This window comes from Neomonachus schauinslandi, chromosome 1, assembly GCF_002201575.2.
Source record: "Neomonachus schauinslandi chromosome 1, ASM220157v2, whole genome shotgun sequence".
NCBI classification, from domain to species: domain Eukaryota; kingdom Metazoa; phylum Chordata; class Mammalia; order Carnivora; family Phocidae; genus Neomonachus; species Neomonachus schauinslandi.
Window position 1 is genome coordinate 109,972,040 of NC_058403.1, and position 17,609 is coordinate 109,989,648.

Below are 17,609 nucleotides of genomic sequence, written 5' to 3' on the forward strand. Positions count from 1 at the left end.
TCAGGTTTATTGCAGTATAATTACATACAGTAAAATTCACCATTTTTAAGTGTACAGGTCTATAAAATTTTGACTAATACATAAAGGCATGGAAATACCACCACAATCAAGATACAGAATACTTCCATCACCCTCAAAATTTCCCCCGTGCCCCTTTTGTGGTCTATCTCCTCCCTCCCTGCCAAGCTGGGGCAAAAACTGATCTGTTTTCTGTCATTATTTTCCAGATGCCATGTGGATGGAATCCTACAACATGCAACCTTTGAGTGTAGTTCGTTTCAGTTAGCATAATGCATTTCAGATCCAACCACATTATTTTATGCACCAATGGTCTGTTCCTTTTTATTACTGAGAAGTATGTTATCTTATGGGCGGGCCAAAGCTTGTTTATCCATTCACCAGTTGATGGATACTTAAGATGTCTCCAGTTTTTGGCAAATATGAATAAAGCCACTGTAAACATTTGCATACAGATTTTTGTGGACATATGTTTTTAATTCTCTTAGGTAAATACCTAGAAATGGAGTTGCTGGGTCATATGTTAAGTCTATGTTCAATTTTTTTAAGCACAGAAACAACTGGATATCCATATGCAAAAACAAAAATTAACCTTGGCCATACAAAAAAAATAAATCAAAATGGATCACGAACTTAAATGTGAACCTAAAACTAAAAAATGCCTAGAAGAAAAACATAGGCAAAAATATCTGTGACCTTGTATGAGGCAAAGACTTCTTAGATTTGACATCCACAACATGATACATAAAAGAAAAACAACTGATAAACTAGAATTCATAAAAATAAGAACTACTCTTCAAAAGGCACTGATAAGGGAATGAACAGACCAGCCACATACTTGGAGAAAATATTTGCGAATTACTTATCTGATAAAGGGCTCATATCCAGCATGCATAAAGAATTCTCAGAACTCAATAAGAAACAATCCAATAAAAAATGCACAAAGATATCAACACACTTCACCAAAAAAGATATGTAGAAAGCAAATAAACTCACAAAATGATGCTCAATATCATTAGTCATTTAGAAAATGCCAAGTAAAACATTGTACAATGAGGTAAACTACACACCTATTTAAATGGCTACAATTTTAAAAAGCTGCCAAGTGCAAGCATGCGGAAGGACTGGGACTCTTCCCCCGTGGGAAGGTGAAATGGTACAGACACTCTGGAAAACAGTTTGCAGTTTTTTACAATGTTACCCATGCAGGAGCTGGGGGTTGGGGCCACGGGGCAGGTGGACAGCAAAGGGGAACCCAGAAGTTTTGGGAACGATGAAATTGTCCTATATCTTGATTGAGGTCATAGTTACATGACTGAGTGTCAAAATTCACAGAAAATAAAAAGGGAGAATTCTTTACGATGTTAATTTTACTTTAATCTTAAAAATGGGGGCGGGGAGGGAGTCAAAAGCAAAGACAGCAATACCCCTGTGTGACTAGGCAATTTGACTTCTCTGTGCTTCCGGGTTTTTTGTTTTGTTTTGTTTTTTTAAATCTATACATTGAGGATAAAATAGTCCTGTCTTTATATTGTCGTAAGAATGAAAAGATTTAAATCTCTCATTTATATTTCAATTTATGTTGTAAAGATTAAAACACGTAAGTCTCTCATGCAATATAGGTAAAGACCTGGAACATAGCAAATGCTATATTATTTCTGGCTGTTATTTTTAGTCCTGTTATTATTACTCATGTATTGCTCTTTGAGGAAGTTTGGTGATGAAAGAGCAGAGAAAAGGGCACTCAGGGGCTGGGGTGGTCTGAAGATGGGGAGAGCGAGGCACATTGATTCACGCAGAGTGGAAGAAATCCGTGAGAAGAGAATGAAAGACAAGCCTCAGCTGCCTGCTTTAATAAATAACTCCCTTTCACTTGTCAACAGCTAATTAAGTAATTTCTGGAGGCCAGAAGTGACTTGCTGGATTTAATGACAGGCCCTCCGCAGCTCAAAATGTTCAAATCCTTTCTCTGTGTTATAATCCCAAACCTAAAAGAACGGAAAGACCAAACCAACCTACCTCCTCGCTATACCACATCCGATACGGTTAAAGTGACACCTCCCTATATTTATTTGAATGGTCTGCTCTCAGCTTCAGCCAAGCAAAAGTCACGTGAATGTTGGTCGGAAAATGGAGGGCTGTTACCAGAGTTCTGGCCACTCATGACAGACTCAGGGAATTTTCATCAAAAACAGAAACCAGAGAAAATGTAAGTAACTGTATCACTCGCAGGGATTAGTACCCTGCTGGGTCACTTTCTCAACAGAGTGGAAATTGTTAGAGACTTCATAAGAATTAGAATGCTCCATGTGACAATTTATTTTAGCTCCTAGCTTTTCTTTCTAGGAGGCAAATCAGTGCAACTTCTTTCTGCCTCGATTTTCAGACAGGCTTCACCTAGCTACCCTATCAGAGACGCTGAGGTTGCCACTTCTTTTAACAGGTGGGGAGATAGACGGAAGTGGGTTTTTGGATAACTGCTAGTAAAAACCAAATCAACAGCTGATAGAGCTAAGAATAGCAGGTTGGGTCGATGGTACGGTCTCAGCAGTTGGAAGCTCAGGAGGCCAGGGCATCGAGGAATAAGATTAGCTGCTTCACTCTGTGCCCCCAGAACACAGGGCGGGGGGCACAGAGGCTTAGCACCCACGACTTGAACGTCCACATTGCCACCCTGCCATTCCTCCAAGCAGCTGAGGAATTTCCTTATTTTATCTTTCAGCCCACCCATCCACATCATTTCTAATTGATAAGGACTTTTAAAAGTACAACCACAGAAAAATAAAAAATAAAAGTATAACCACAATACCATTAATATAACCAACGAAATCAATAATAGTCATGTAATATCATATAATACCCAGTCCATGTTCAATTTTCTCTGGTTATCTCAAAAATGACTTTTATAGAGCATTTGTTCAAATTACAAACAGTATCCATACATTTCATCTAGTAATAAATCTCTGAAACCTCTAATCTAGACGAGTCACAGGAGTTTTTGGTCTTCATTTATCCATTTATTATTTTTTTAGGTATTTATGTATTCATTGAATAGAGAACGCTTCCAAGGTGGTAAAAAAAAAAAAAATCCAAAAGGTACATAATGACATATCTCTCAGTCTCCTTCTCCAGAAGTGATGCTACAAATTTTGTGTGTAGCCTCTAGAAACGGTGTCTGCCCGGATAAGCATGCCTGTCCCTGAGACTGCTCTAGCATGCTGGTTAAGAGCGAGGACAGGAGTTCAAATCTCCATCACTTACTAAGTACAAATCTGGGGTATGTTACCTTACCCCCTGAGCCCCAGTTTTTCCTGTAGTAGGTGGGTTGTTGAGAGAATGAAATCAGGTAAGTACTTAATTATGTGTTATTATATATATTCCCCTCTGGCTTTTTCCAAATGCACATTTCTATTAGTTTGGTTTTTGTTTTTTTTTTTACCTCACATATTTTGATGATCATTTCATATCTGTTCTTATAGATTCACATCATTGTTCGGAACATTTTCTTCCCTTGGCTTCTTTGCTCTCCCACCCATGGATTTGTTCCTAACTCACAAGCTCCTTGGCTGGTTTCTCTTCTCTCCTGTGCAGGTCAATCCCCAGGGCTCTTCTCTCCTCTAGCTACAGTTTCTCCACAGGTGATAGCCATTCCTCTGGTTTCACATACCAAGATGAGGCCATGGAGGCCCTTAGGTCATAAAATTTAAGGAGACATTCATGCTTGAGCTCGTGCAAGAGGGGGTTGATCCCAGAGAGTGATTGTCCCTGTAAGCTGCATGCCCTAGGCACCTTGCTGGCCTCTCCCTAGTTTCACCTCCCTAAAAACCTCCACCTTCTCCCTGGACCTCCGGACACATAAATCCTATTTGGCACCTCTACTCACATTTCTTAGGCGCAACTCAAACTTCAAATGTCTAAAACAGAACTCCTGCCTCACTTCCCGTTCCCATGTCCAGACCCACACCTTCTACTTGTCTATGTCAGTTAATAGCATTACCATTTATTCGGTTGCTTATCCTTGATTCCTTTCTTTCAACAAGTCCTATCTTCTATCTCCAGGATAGATTCCAAATCTGATAACCGCTCACGACCTCTACTGCTTCACCTTAGGTCGGGCCCCCGTCTCTTGCTGCTATGAATACTCCCTGCCTCTGGGTCTCCTGCTTCCACACCTGCCCTCCTCCCTCCCCTCACCCCCTTATTCCTGCTCTTCAGCAGCCAGAGTGATCTTTTCACATCATGAAGGAGACTGTGTCCCTCTCTTACTTAACACTCCCCAGTGGCTTCCCAGTGAATTTAGAATTAAAAGCCAACTCCTTACCATGGTCAGTTGACCAGGACCCAGTGGGTGCAATAGTCTGATCCCAGTCTCGCAATCCCACTTCACCTCCCCTCACTCACCAGGCTCACGGGCTCGCTGCTGCCCCAGCTGTGTTCCTTTTCCCAGGAATGCTCTTCCCCAGATATTTAAACAGCCACTTCCTTCCCGGCATTCAGGTACCAGCTTAGGTGTAACTGCTGACCACCCATATCCATTCACTCAATCACTCAAAATTCCATTGCCCTGTTTCGTTTCTCCATAGCAGCGCACTCTGTGAAAGTGCTTTCTGTTACCATTGCATAATAGCCCTCCAAAGGTCAGGGGCTTAAAACAAAAATTTATTAGTTCAACTGCCTAGGTCTTGATGGGGTTGCAGTTAAACAGCAGCTGGGGTTGGAGTCACCCAGAGGCTTTTCTGGGCTGTATGTCCAAGACTCTTCCCTCCGGTGCCTGGTGCTCCTCTGGGTGGCCTTTTTCTCCAGCAGAGTAACTTGGACTTCCCGAATGATTGCTCAAGCCTCCAAGAGAAAAGACGTAGGAACGGCTGATCTTCTTAGAGGCTAGCCTGGGATTGGCACGCTGTAGTTCTGCTGCCATGTTCAGGTGGCCAAAGCAGTCACAAACCAGCCCAGGTTCAAGGGGACTGAGGAATAAATTCCTCTAAAGGGGAAATGTCATGTGTGTAGAAGGAGGGAAGGAATTGATGGCGGCCATCTTTGGAGATAAGCTTATGAAATTTACTGGTTTACTTGTTGTCTACTTACTCCCCTTAGGTTATAATCTCCACGAGACAACAGGAACCTTGTCTATCTTGTATCCAGCACCTAGAACAATGCCTGGCACATACCAGGTGCTCAGTAAATATGTTAAGGAGCACTTGATAAATGTTCAGGAAACTGAAATGGCCTGAATTAAACTTCCCCAGATTGGTCTTGCCAGGTTTGCTGATGCTAAGCCTGCTGATGCCTCACCAGATAAGAGAGACCCTACACTATAAAGGACTTCATTTCCTCTGCAAACAAGAAAAACTTGCCCTGAACACAAAATCTAGAAATAGATTTGGCATGTTTTCTAAGTGGAAAATATTTCTAGTATCACCAGAAATTATTTTCCCACAGCTTGTGCGACATCAAAATATTGAAATTGACTGAAAATACCCCATTTTTTAAATCTTGGTGTGGACTAGAAACAATTTTTTTCTTTTTTGGAGCAAAGGAAACAGAAATACTTCCTGATGTTTGAACTCCCTCAGCTATCCCCAAACTGAAAATGTCATTTCAAGACAGATTTAAAAAAAAAAAAATACTACTGAGAAATGTCATTAAAAGTTTGGTCATCAACATGTACAGTTTTTGGTTATGAAGCCAGTACTTGTTTATTTAAGTAATTACATATGACCAAGGGCAGAAAAAATTCCCTCAAATCTCCTCTTTGTTGGTCTTTACTGGTGAGTTCTACAGAATAATCCTGTGCTTAAACCTTTTTCTAAATCCCTCGTAAATTAGTAAGTGAGAATGTATTCACCTGAAGGATTTTAGTGATTTTTGAGGTTAAAAAGGATTTAATTTTTGAAATTACATTCACAGACTACCACTAATGAAATTTCTTCTAATCTTTGTTTTATCTTTAGTTTTCCCAGACTTGCTCCAAGTGATCCCTGTGAGCATCCACGTCAATGTCATCCTCTTCTCCACAATCCTGGTCGTTCTAACCATGGTGGGAACAGCCTTCTTCATGTACAATGCTTTTGGCAAGCCCTTTGAAACCCTGCATGGTCCACTAGGGTTGTATCTTTTGAGCTTCATTTCAGGTGAGTACAAAATTCTACTTCTACTTCAAAGTACTTCTACTCTGACACAAAGACAAGTGTGCTTTCCAAGGTGTCAAAAGACAGGTCTACCTAAATATAAGTGACAGTACATAGACATGGATGTCCATTGTAGCATTATATATGATCGCCGAAGTGGAGAAAAACAGAATTATCCAACAATAAGGAATTCGAGATACACATTGTGATAGTCTATATGGATAAATGCTGGCATTAAATTATATCTTTGAAGATGTAATCAAAAGGATGCATGCTTGTATCAAAAAGTTAAGTGAATAAAACTGTGTGTAAGATTTTATAAATATAAGATTTATAATCATAAGATTTTATGAACCAAATTTGATTATATATAAATATAGACAACATATATAAATATTTATATTGTACATATGCTCTTTCTAGCCTCCATATAGATACACACACACACACACACACATATAGAGAGAGAGAGAGAGAGCTCATCTATTCTGTTTGTGGTAGTTACTTCTGAGCAGTGAACTTATGGGTGATTTTCTTTTTCTTATACTTTTTAATATTTCCAAATGTTCAATAATGTGCATGTATTTATTCACAATCAGGAAAATAAATAAAAATTATCCACTGGCTCCATAAAGAGCCAGTGTTCTGCCCACATGAGTTGTCATATTCAGGCCTATAGGTACTTTGTGTAGCCTAATGATAGGTGTATCTGAGAAAAAATAAACTCTAAACTCAGAAATGGGTTCATCAGTAACATGTCCTACTCAATAACCAAGGCTGATGGAAAAGAATAGAAACTCCAGATAGTGCCACAGGGTGCTTAGGATATTTTTACCGGGAGAAAAGAAACATGGGAAAATCAAAACTGTACATGTAACTTGCATGTAGCCATTCTTGTATTGGAGGTCTCTGATTTCACCCCACTTCAAACTTACAAAACAACTTAGTACTTTGTCATATTCCCATGAAGCTTCCGCAGCGCTCTTAAGGATTCCATGGGGAGACGAGAGAGATTAAAACTCACACCAGCAAACAGTAGATTGAAAATCCCTATTAGTCTGTTTCCTTCCCCGCTGACATTGCCCTTTGGCTGCCCCCGGGCCCCAGGCCCTTGTGTGTCTGGCCACTGCTCCCTTTCCCCAGCACAACTCAACGCCAGCCACAAGCTTGCCGAGCTCCCTCTCTAGAAAACAGAGCCTTGGGTCAACAGGGGCTCCCTCAGCTCGCAGCGCGAGACAGCCTTCACCCATTCAGCCTTGAGCACACTTCCTCAAGTCTTACCTCTTCCACATCTTGCCAATCAAATAATTCACTTCACCAAAGCAGTTCTCTGTCCAGTGGGAGTTCTGTCTCTCACAAGCAGATAACAGTTTCCAATCGTGCAGAAATGGTGACTCTGGGAGGGCAGAGTCTAAGTCTTTCTCATCTTTGTATCTCCAGCGTGAGCATCCGGCATGAGGCTCCGCATGCAGTGAGCAATTCAATACGTGTTTGCGGACTTGAGAAAGCAAACCCAGAAGGAGATGTTCGCTTGCGCACTCAGTACAGTTTAGAGAAATCAGAATTCCAATGGGATGGGATGAGCAGAGCGGGCCCATGGAGGTGGTAGGACAAGAGCTGGAGAGGGGTGGAATGAAAGCTGTGAAGGAAGGCTGAGGGCTTCGAGATTAGGGCAGAGGAGCTAGAACACAGGTACAGGGTGTGGACAGACAGACTGAGATAGTGATTCAATGTCATGGGTAGGTCCAGGTGAGAAGTGGATATTGGCATTACCTCCCCGCCCCCGCAACATACCAAACCAAACCGGTAGACCTGGGCGGCGCGCTATTTTAGTGAAGGCCATTAAAGCAATCAGAGGCCAGCCAGAAAACAGAATACACACTATTTTGACCAGGGGAATACCAGGTTCAGCAGTGGTTATTTAAGTGGGGTCCCCCAGACCAGCAGCAGCATTTGCCTCACTGGGGAACTTGATAGAAAAGCAAATTCTCCGGCCCCACCCCAGACCTGCTACTGCCTCAGAAACTTGGGTAGGGTGGGGGGTGGGGCAGCAACAAGCTGCAAAGGGTGTTCAACAAGCCTTTCAGGTGATTCCAATGCAAGCTCAGGTTCGAGGACCAGGGCTATCAGGAACTGATGAAACAGGTGTTAGAGGACTGGCGACACGAAATGGAGACCCTAGGCTGGCTCAGAGATGATAATCTCAGAAAGCAGCTACCATTCCCAGGGCTGGAGTCAGTAGCACCCACGTGCTTGAGAGAGGCCGGGGCACTGGGTGTCAGACCTTTGAGGAGGTGACACTGTCACCCCTTGCTTGATGGAGACCCAAGGCTTGGCATCCTGAAGCACGAAGATGGGGGAGAAGGAAAGGGAAGGGGTCTTCCTTCCACACGGCCGGAGTCACAGTGCTCTGAGCATCCCCTTCTGTGTTCCAGTGTGCATGCCAGACCCTGGAGACAAAGAAGGAAAGGGAATAGACCTGCAGATGAGGCCACTAAAGGTTTCATCGCCACAGTGGGCTCATGCTATGGCCTGATAACATGGTGTCGCGTGACACCAGCGGCGGCTGGGAGGGGGGAAGGAAGGGCTTAGGAAGCCCCCCAGTGCTGTATCCCACTCGTCCTCCCCCTCCCCCACCCCCCACCCCCCACCCCCCAGGGCTGTGTATGGACAACAGAACGGGAAGCAGCTGACAAGGCAGAACTAGAGTCGGGGTAGTCTTGACCCAACATCACAAAGCAGAGGGAAAAAGCACTGGTTCGAAGCCGAGCTACAAGAGCTTATTAACTGGCACAACCATCTCGCACTCCAGCTTCTGAATGAAATTCAGAAGAGCAGCCCATTTGGAAGACAAATTATTTGACAGTTCTAACGGGGGACCGAAATACCGGTATTTGAAAAGCAACATGACTCAGAGAATGCAGAATTTAATCCAAGTCCCAGATCTTATCTCAGCCCTTGGCCAGGTCTAATGAAAAGAAAACCTGAGCACAGAAATATATGCGGGAACACACAGACCCTGTGCTTACATTATATCTTATTTATCTTTGAACTTTTTGCAAAAGCAGGTCCTCAATAAAGGTGTGTGGATGAGGAAGGAAGAGAAGGGTCGGAAAAGAAGGAGCCAGGTCCAGATCCATTTTGCAGAAGAAAAAGGCGTAGTATTTGTAGCTTATCTGCTTTTTTAAGCCCCAAATCCTTATTTTTAAAAGACCAAAAATTTCAGCAACTTTTAAAAAACTGTGCACGAGAACAAAACATGTTTAAGGGTCAAATGGCCTGATGGTTGGTGACCTTTGGGGGTAAACAGATCACTCTTGAATCACAGACTACCTCCTTCTGCTTCGGTCAACATACAGTAACCAGAAGGCCCTGGCATTTTGGAAGTGTTTATCTGAAGTTGTAAAGTTCACGGAGATCCCAGCTCTACACCCTAATTGTGGACGGATGAGGATTTACAGCCTTATCACAAACACTGTAACTCTGAGCCAGTAGATTCACACACAAAGAAGGGAGGGCCTGTATTAGGAAGGCCTTTTGTTCCTGTGTGAGTCACACTCCACTGGAGACCCCCTTACTGGCCAGACGGGAGGTGTGGGGTGGGCAGCTCTCTTTCACTGAGTCTCCTCCCCTGTTTCTCTGCCCAGGTGGCCTTCCTCACAGTGCGCAGGGAAAACTCCTTCCTCCTTGGACCTCCTTTCTCTTCTTCTCTCACTCACCCCTGGGTTCCCCAAGACTCCCCCTTTCCTTGTGCTGATATCATTCAGGTCTACTGTCTACCCCCTTGCTGGATGGGGACCCAAGGCTTGGCATCCTGAAGCACGAAGATGGGGGAGAAGGAAAGGGAAGGGGTCTTCCTTCCACACGGCCGGAGTCACAGTGCTCTGAGCATCCCCTTCTGTGTTCCAGTGTGCATGCCAGACCCTGGAGACAAAGAAGGAAAGGGAATAGACCTGCAGATGAGGCCACTAAAGGTTTCATCGCCACAGTGGGCTCATGCTATGGCCTGATAACATGTTGCCCTCCTGGACCAGATGTTGCTGCCGCTTCTCACGGCTTCCAGTTTGGTCCATCACATTCCTCAGCCTTCTTCGTGCTGCATTTCTGTCCAATGTCAATGTTCACAAGACCCATGCAACTCAGTCCATTTGCTCTTTCTCATCTTGCCAATTATAAACTAGATTTGAGGAATTTTTCCCCAAGTTAGGATTTTAGTAATACCTTAATGGTCCCCCTTAGTTCATTTTGGGCAGTGATTCTCTTTCTGGACTACACACTAGGATCCCTTGAAGAACTTTCTAAAAATGCTGACACCAGGCCCCATGCTATGCTAATTAAATTGGAGTCTCTGGGGGTGGAGTCTGGGTGCAGGTGTTTTTTTAAGCTCTCTCGGTAATTCTAATGTGTGACCAGTGCTGAGAACTGTTGGCTGAGGTGAATATATTTCCCTTATTCAACAAATCCTGACGAGGGTTTGAGAGGCCACTGTGTGCCCGCCATTATAATAGGCACTGGTGCTGGATACCACACCAGTCAGGCACACAGTCCTGCCTTCATGGAATCTACAGTCTGGTGGGAGAGTCAAACAAAAGCATTCATAAGTAATGAAAGATGACGATCATTTCAATAAGGTGATAAACGTGCTGTTAGAATAGAGAATGAAGGGGAAGGGGGGCTGGGGCTTTGATGCGGTGGTCAGTAAGTAGTTCCAAAGATACAAAGGAGTTGAGGAGCCCCAGAGACTTTCCCAAGGAGAGGAGAAAGCACACATGAACAGTCTAGGGAAAGAGGTCGGCTTGCCGTAGGAACGGAAAGAAGGCCCATGTGCCTCGGAGTAGGTAATGAGGGAGAAATGGCCAAAAAAATAAAAAAATAAAAATCATTAGCAAACCTGTTGATGCCAGTTAATGTCATACCCCATGGCAAATCTTTTAGAATTGATTCTAATTGCATTGAGAAGCTTGCGAAAGATTTTTACGAAGATGTTGGAGAGCTGATTTACCTTGTAAGAAATGTCTGGTGAAAAGACTAGGCTACCGCCTTGGACATGGAGAGAGATGAATGGATTCTAAAAACATTTGAGAGTAAATCCAAAACCTTTTGCAGGTGGCTTAAGCAAGTAGACAGTGGTGGCATTAACCAAGATGAACAAGACAAGGGGAAGAACAGACTTAGAGTTTCGGGCAAGAAAGAGCTGGAAGGAGGAGCTTAGCACTAGAAATCAATGTTCTCTTCGTGCTATGTCAAGTTTAAGACCCTAGGAGGTATCCGAGTAGAGATAGCAAGTAGCCAGTGGGATATATGAGTCTGGAGCTCAGAGAAGAGGTCTAGACAAAAGACATAAATTTAGTAGTTGTCAGGATATAGATATTATTTAAAGCAATGGAAATGGATGAGATCATCTAGAGAGAGACTGTAGATAGAGAAAAATTGGCGTGGGACCAATCCCTGAAGAACACCGTCAGTTCATTTTTGGGTTGAGGAGGAAGGAGGGGTCAGCAAAGACACTGACTAGGTGTGTCCAGAGAGGAGGAAGGAAAACCAAGAGGCCATGTTGTTCCTGAGGCTCTAAGACGGGGATGTTTCAAGAGTATGGCTGAATGGTGAGCGTTTCAAAAGCATAAATGGGAGAGGAAATGGGAGGGGAAATGGGAGGGGAAGGCAGAATGGGGCAAGCAGGGTGGACAACACTTCCCTCAAGGTTTATGATACAGCAGGAGAGAGAGAGAGAGATGTATACAAATTAGGAAAGTAGAGAAAGAGAGAGGGACCCAGAGAAGAAGCAGCTGAGCATAGAAGCAACTGGCTCTATAGTTTCACAATGGCACATGGATATATGAGTGTCTGCCTTTCTGTATTCCATTCTAGAGGTTTCCCAGTTGATGGTGGGGTCCCAGATTTGCAAGGAAAAGAGCGAAGTCTGGGTAGAAGACTTGCCGTGGATCAATCACAGAACATCCTAGATAGTTCAGTGAATACTCTCTTAGAGGTGATGAAAACCTCCAAAATGCAGACTTATTGCAAATTGTGTTTATTGTGTCTTCTCTTAAACAGAGGATCGTGTTATGAGTTATACCTAGCAAGGCAAACAAATACAATGACTGCCTTCTTTTAAAAGGGAGATGTTCCTGGGGAGCCTGGGTGGCGCAGTCAGTTAAGCATCTGACTTGATTTCGGCTCAGGTCATCATCTCAGGGTCATGAGACAGAGCCCTCCATTAGGCTCAATCTTGAGCGTTAAGTCTGCTTAAGATTCTCTCTCTCCCTCTCCCTCTGCTCCTCCCCCCTGCTCTCTCTCTCTCTCTCTCAAATAAATAAATAAATCTTTAAAAAATAAATAAATAAGAGGGGGATGTTCCTAATACAGGCCTAATTAATTATGATCATTACAACTGTGGCATAGAACATAAATAAACACAGTCACACATGAAACACATAGACAGGAAAATAAAGAGCAGGACAAAAATAGAAGGAGGCTTACATTATACATCAGGTTTAGTACTCCTAATATCCTGGCCTCCGTACCATGTCTAGGGTATATTATTCTGCAACTGGTGGTCATAGATTATCTGGGTCTCGTTTCCACTTCCGTCCCTATGGAGGAGCTGCTACCCAAAGTCCAAGAAGCAGATACAGGGATGTCCAGGCATCAGCGTCACCAGAACTGAGGAAGGACAGGATTGGTGCCTTTTCTGAAAGGCAGTTCAAATCAGAGAAAGACTGATTTTTTAGATCATTTCTTCTTTGCACAAACACCGCTCTCACTGAAATGAAAACATTCTACGAGTTTCTCAATGAAAACATTCTACGAGTTTCTCGGCATAGACTCTAGAAAGGAGGCCCCAGAAGGAGAGAAGTAATACTAGCCAGCCCGTGATGGCAAAGGACCAGGGCTCCTGTTCAGAGGCGGAGGTGGCAGCGGGGTAGGAAGAGGATGGTGCTCCAGGTTACTCACGTTGAGGGGGCCAGAAAAGAACTGTCTAACTCACTGTGCCCCGTACCCGGCCATGACCCTGGGCCAGGAGATGCTCAATCTTGTTCCATAACAATGGCAAACAGACTCCCGTCTGATTCAAAATGTGCACGTGTGTCTTCCTTTCTGTTTGATCTAAAGGCAAAGCCCAAGTCCTTGCTAGGACCTCCAAAGCACCACCTGAACGTGCCCACCCCATCACCACCCCCCCATCACCACCCACCCCCACAGCTCACCTCTTACTCCTCTCTGCCTGGCTCTCTGCCTCTCTCTTGGCCCAGACCACCTACCTGGGGCCTCACACAGGCTTTTCCCTCACCCGGAAAAGCTATTCCCCTCAGATAGCTACTTTCTCATTCCCTGACTTCCTCCAAGAGGTGCTAAAATATCACGTTCTCCCTGAGGCACCCCCGGCCACCCCCTTCCCTGCTTTATTTATTCTCCTTCGTGCATGTCACACTTGATAAACACTAGAACATCCTTGCTTCTCTTGTTATTTATTGCCACTTTCCCACTGTCCCCACCACTGACAGCTCCCCGAGGACAGGGATTTCTGTGGGCGCATCCGGGACTCACTGACGGGACATTTGTAAAACCTAAGTCAGATGTGGGCTTTTCCACTCTGCAGTCCCGAAGATGAAGAGAAAAAGCTGGACCCAGCTGGTGGTGTTCCTTCGTCCACACCTACTCTTCGGAAACGCGTGACCAAATCGCTCCTCTTCACGATCTCAAAATCTACTCTTAGATATTAACTTGCTTTGCTTGTCCCTCTGCCCCTCTTCTAGATGGCAGCCAATGGTCTCCATACCACAGTGGAGCCAGAACTGCTCTCATTTGCGGACAAAATTATTGCTGGAGACCTCACCTTCGCTAGCTGGCTCTCTACTGAGATTGCACGATTTCACAGAAAATTAGTACCTACACCTGCAAAGCCCTGGCTTTCCCACCCCCATTTATCATCTTTCAAGACTCCTTAAAGAAGGAAATTATCAATTTATCATTCTGTAGAGGAAATGGAATGCCTCTAATATTTGTCATCTATAAGAGAGTTTAGAGATGACGTGCTAGCTTTCTGGAAATGTTGGCCATTGTTTTAAATGGAATTGAAATTCTAATTTATTATTTCCCCAAAATACAATCTTAGTGATAGTAGGAGAATGTATCCGAGCTGTTTTTTCACCCTTGAGGACACATTTTCGCTGAAACCCCTGGTCCCCTGGACTCCCACGGATCCTGGCAGGATGTTCCCACCCCTGAAGGCAGAGTCGGCTTCAGGGTCAGCCAGGGATGAAGAGGCAGCTTTCTTGTTGGCTGTGACCTTTGTTCCCTATATTGTAAGGGCTGGAGGAGAGAGGCATCCACTTCTGCAGCCCCAGACAGCCGCCAGAGGACAGTCATGAGTGTGCAGTGTCTAGCACATTACAAATGTTTGTTAATTGACTGGTAATTCATTGTGTGACAGCCGTATAACTCAGCTATCCTTTTCAGTCGGGGATTAACTCGGTCATCAGTCATTAAAGGGGGAAAAATATTACAGTACCAGCCAGATGGCAGGGCAATCAAACACATAAAGGAAAATGGCTGGTCTTTCAGTAAGATGCAAGGCAGCAAAACCTGGGTCCTGCGCCTGGTTTTGTTCCCAATTCTAGCTGGAGCAAGTCTTGGCAGGCTTTCCTACGTCTAATGTACTCTAACGTTTCTTATGAGCAGGAGCAGTGGTGGTCAGACGAACAGGTGAAGCATCTGTCCCAATGACCCCCGCTGAGTTTGGACTCCTGGTATGCCTGGATTCCCCGGAAAAGGAAGAAGGAAGCATGCAGGCCTGATCCTAACATTTGTGAGGCCTTGAGCAAGGGTGTTAATGACAGCCCACCTACCCCATGTCCAAACATTTAAAAGTTAAAAGCTAATAGACTATTTAGTGAGACATGTTTTATCCTTCTGCCTTGACAAACATCTCTCCATAAGGACCCGGAAGGCCAGATTCACATTTAGAATTCTGGACCCAAGTGTGGTGATGGAGGCCAGCTGGCCCCTGTCTGTCCACCTCCCTCCCCTCGCTTGGTTTCACCCACACTGTGATGGTATACATGTGTGGACGTTCCCCTGAGTACCCAAGCTCTGACCACGCCCTCGAAATAGCTGTTCCTTGGCCATCCTCAGGCCTCAGGGCTCTGCAACACCAGCCGAAAAGTCTGCCCTTGGGAGGACTGACCCAAGGAAGAGTAGATGCCCATGCAGTCCTGGAAATGTGCTCAGAGCTGTTTGGTGAGAAAATTCCCAGGTCCCGGGAGTCCGGTCTAGAGTGTGGGTCAGGAATGGGCTCATCCCATTGACTTCAAGGATTCCTCTCCTTGTGGGAAGGGGTCTTTCTAGGAGAGAGAGAGAGGAGCACCCTCCAAATGTGGGAGCCCCCTTGCTGGGGACTAAAGGACATTTTAGAAAAGTGCCAAGCCCTATTTGCACCATCACCCCCATCCCTTACACACCTCTCTCCATGTGCCTAGTAGCCAGGCCACAAAGAGAAGATACACTTTGTATGTATCTTTTGGTCTGAAAGTTGTAGTTATCCTTGGTCCCACATATCCTTGGTCCCACATGTCTTTTAGAGCTGTGGACAGAGGGAAGCAAAGACAGCCTAATGTCACAGCGAGTCGTTTCCCTGCATGTCTCTTCATAGTCATGAGGGTGGCAGAAACTCAAGCGAGGTCGCTATGCTCCGTCTCTGAAATGACAAGGGTGACCTCATGGTCAAACTCGCAGAATCCCAGACCATCCTCTCAACTACTGGACCGTGCACTCTGTTTTGGAGCTCGCATGCTTGGATGATTAGCTGTGGAGAAAGGCTGTGAGTCTGAAGATAGCCCAAGCAACCTTTACTTTAGGAATCTGAAATACAGTCTCACTATGACGCTGTCTCCTTCACAAAGTAGTACCTTTAAAATATTTAACAACTTGAAAAGGAAACCGAGCTTGAATTTTCCTTTCAAGCACGAAGGCAATACAGTGTTTCGCTTCTGTCTGAAATTCACCATCTCCTAGACAAAGAAGGCTCTTCTGGTAAAAGCAATGGCATTTTCTCCCCAATTTTCAAATAAAAGATAAAGAGAAAACAGCATTGCAGCCTTTTTGTTGGATCTAACAAGAAAGGAATAGTACGGTTTTGCCAGGGGAGAGCCCTGGCTTGAAGTTCAGAACACAAAAACAGGCTGACAAATTTTACAAAGGAGTATTCTCAACTACTGCTCTAAGGCTGAGATCCCTGAGATCATTTGATTATTTGGGGGGGTATATTAGGAGGATGATCAAGCTGATGGGTCAGTCCTATGCAAAACTCTAAAATAGAAGACGTGTGATTTCTCCTTCCCTGCTCACCCCACCCCTCACCCCTTACCCTCACACGATCAATTCTCTCCCTCTATCCCAGCCCAGACCTGGCCTTTGGGAAAAGAATGGGGCCACCATTTGCATTCCAGCTCTTCATGTCCAGACCACTCTCCCCACACAGTCCAGCCTCCATTTGCTTGGCTGACTTTTCCTACAGCTACTTCCAAAGAACCTTCCATGATGCTGCCCACCCTCTCAGTAACAGCCACCTGTACCTCCCTTGCTGTTACACTCACCGCGATTGGTTTATAATTGTCTTACCCTGTCCGATTATACTCTCTGTTAGAGGAGAAACCACATGCATTTTCTTTAACGTTTAAATCTCCATCACTGTCCCGGTGCTCCGCACATAACAAGTCAAATGGAATAAATGAATAAGCCACTATGTTGCTGTTCCCAGGGTGTTTGAATTAACTGTAATTGAAGAGCAAAAAGCACTTACCCCTCCTGAAGGAGTTGTAAACCTAATGGGAGAGTATTTGGAGGAATAAGGCACTGTGATGCATTCTTTTGGGTGGCCTATCTGATATAGTCAGGTTTTTTTTGGTGTGCGGTGGGGTGGGGTAAGGGATTATGGTAAGGACTTCCAAGATGAAATTCATAGGAAGAGCTACCAATTAGTAAGCATTTATATGTGTCAATTCTCGATGACAAATGTTAATCGGGCATCATCTTTATTATCCACATTTTATAGATGAGAAAATTGAGACTTGGAGATTAAAATTGCCTAATTTCACAGAGTAAGTGGAAGAATCAGGGTCTGAATCCAAATCGGTTTGACCTAAGTCAGAAGACCACCTAGCAAGTCTCCTATTAACCGGAACCCCAATGGCTTGGGATGCAACACTAGAGGTAGAAGTTCCTGGCATCCTGGCTATCCACCGTGCTCCCAATCTCGCTGCCTGCTTCTGCCCCCTGTGCCATCCACCCATCTGGGGGTCTCCCATTCTCCATCCTCAGTGGGAGAGGGCCTATCAGAATTTCCAGGCACCACTCAGTATGGAGTGCCCCTGTCCTGCAGAGAGCTCACCCCAGACCTCAGCTGCACCAGTTAGGATTAGATTAGGCTACCAATGAGTGGTAAATGAGGGGGAAATAATAATA

The 17,609-nt window shown here is 44.6% G+C and overlaps 1 protein-coding gene across 1 annotated transcript in view; it reads left to right on the forward strand.

The window, feature by feature from the left end:
- The window catches only part of CLRN1 (clarin 1), a 35,782-nt gene that overhangs the window by 16,765 nt on the left and 1,408 nt on the right, over positions 1-17,609 (forward strand). Inside the window, exon 2 of the mRNA XM_021685970.1 lies at positions 5,970-6,149. Within this exon, the coding sequence (XP_021541645.1) occupies positions 5,970-6,149 (180 nt within the window). The remainder of the gene's footprint in view (positions 1-5,969; positions 6,150-17,609) is intronic.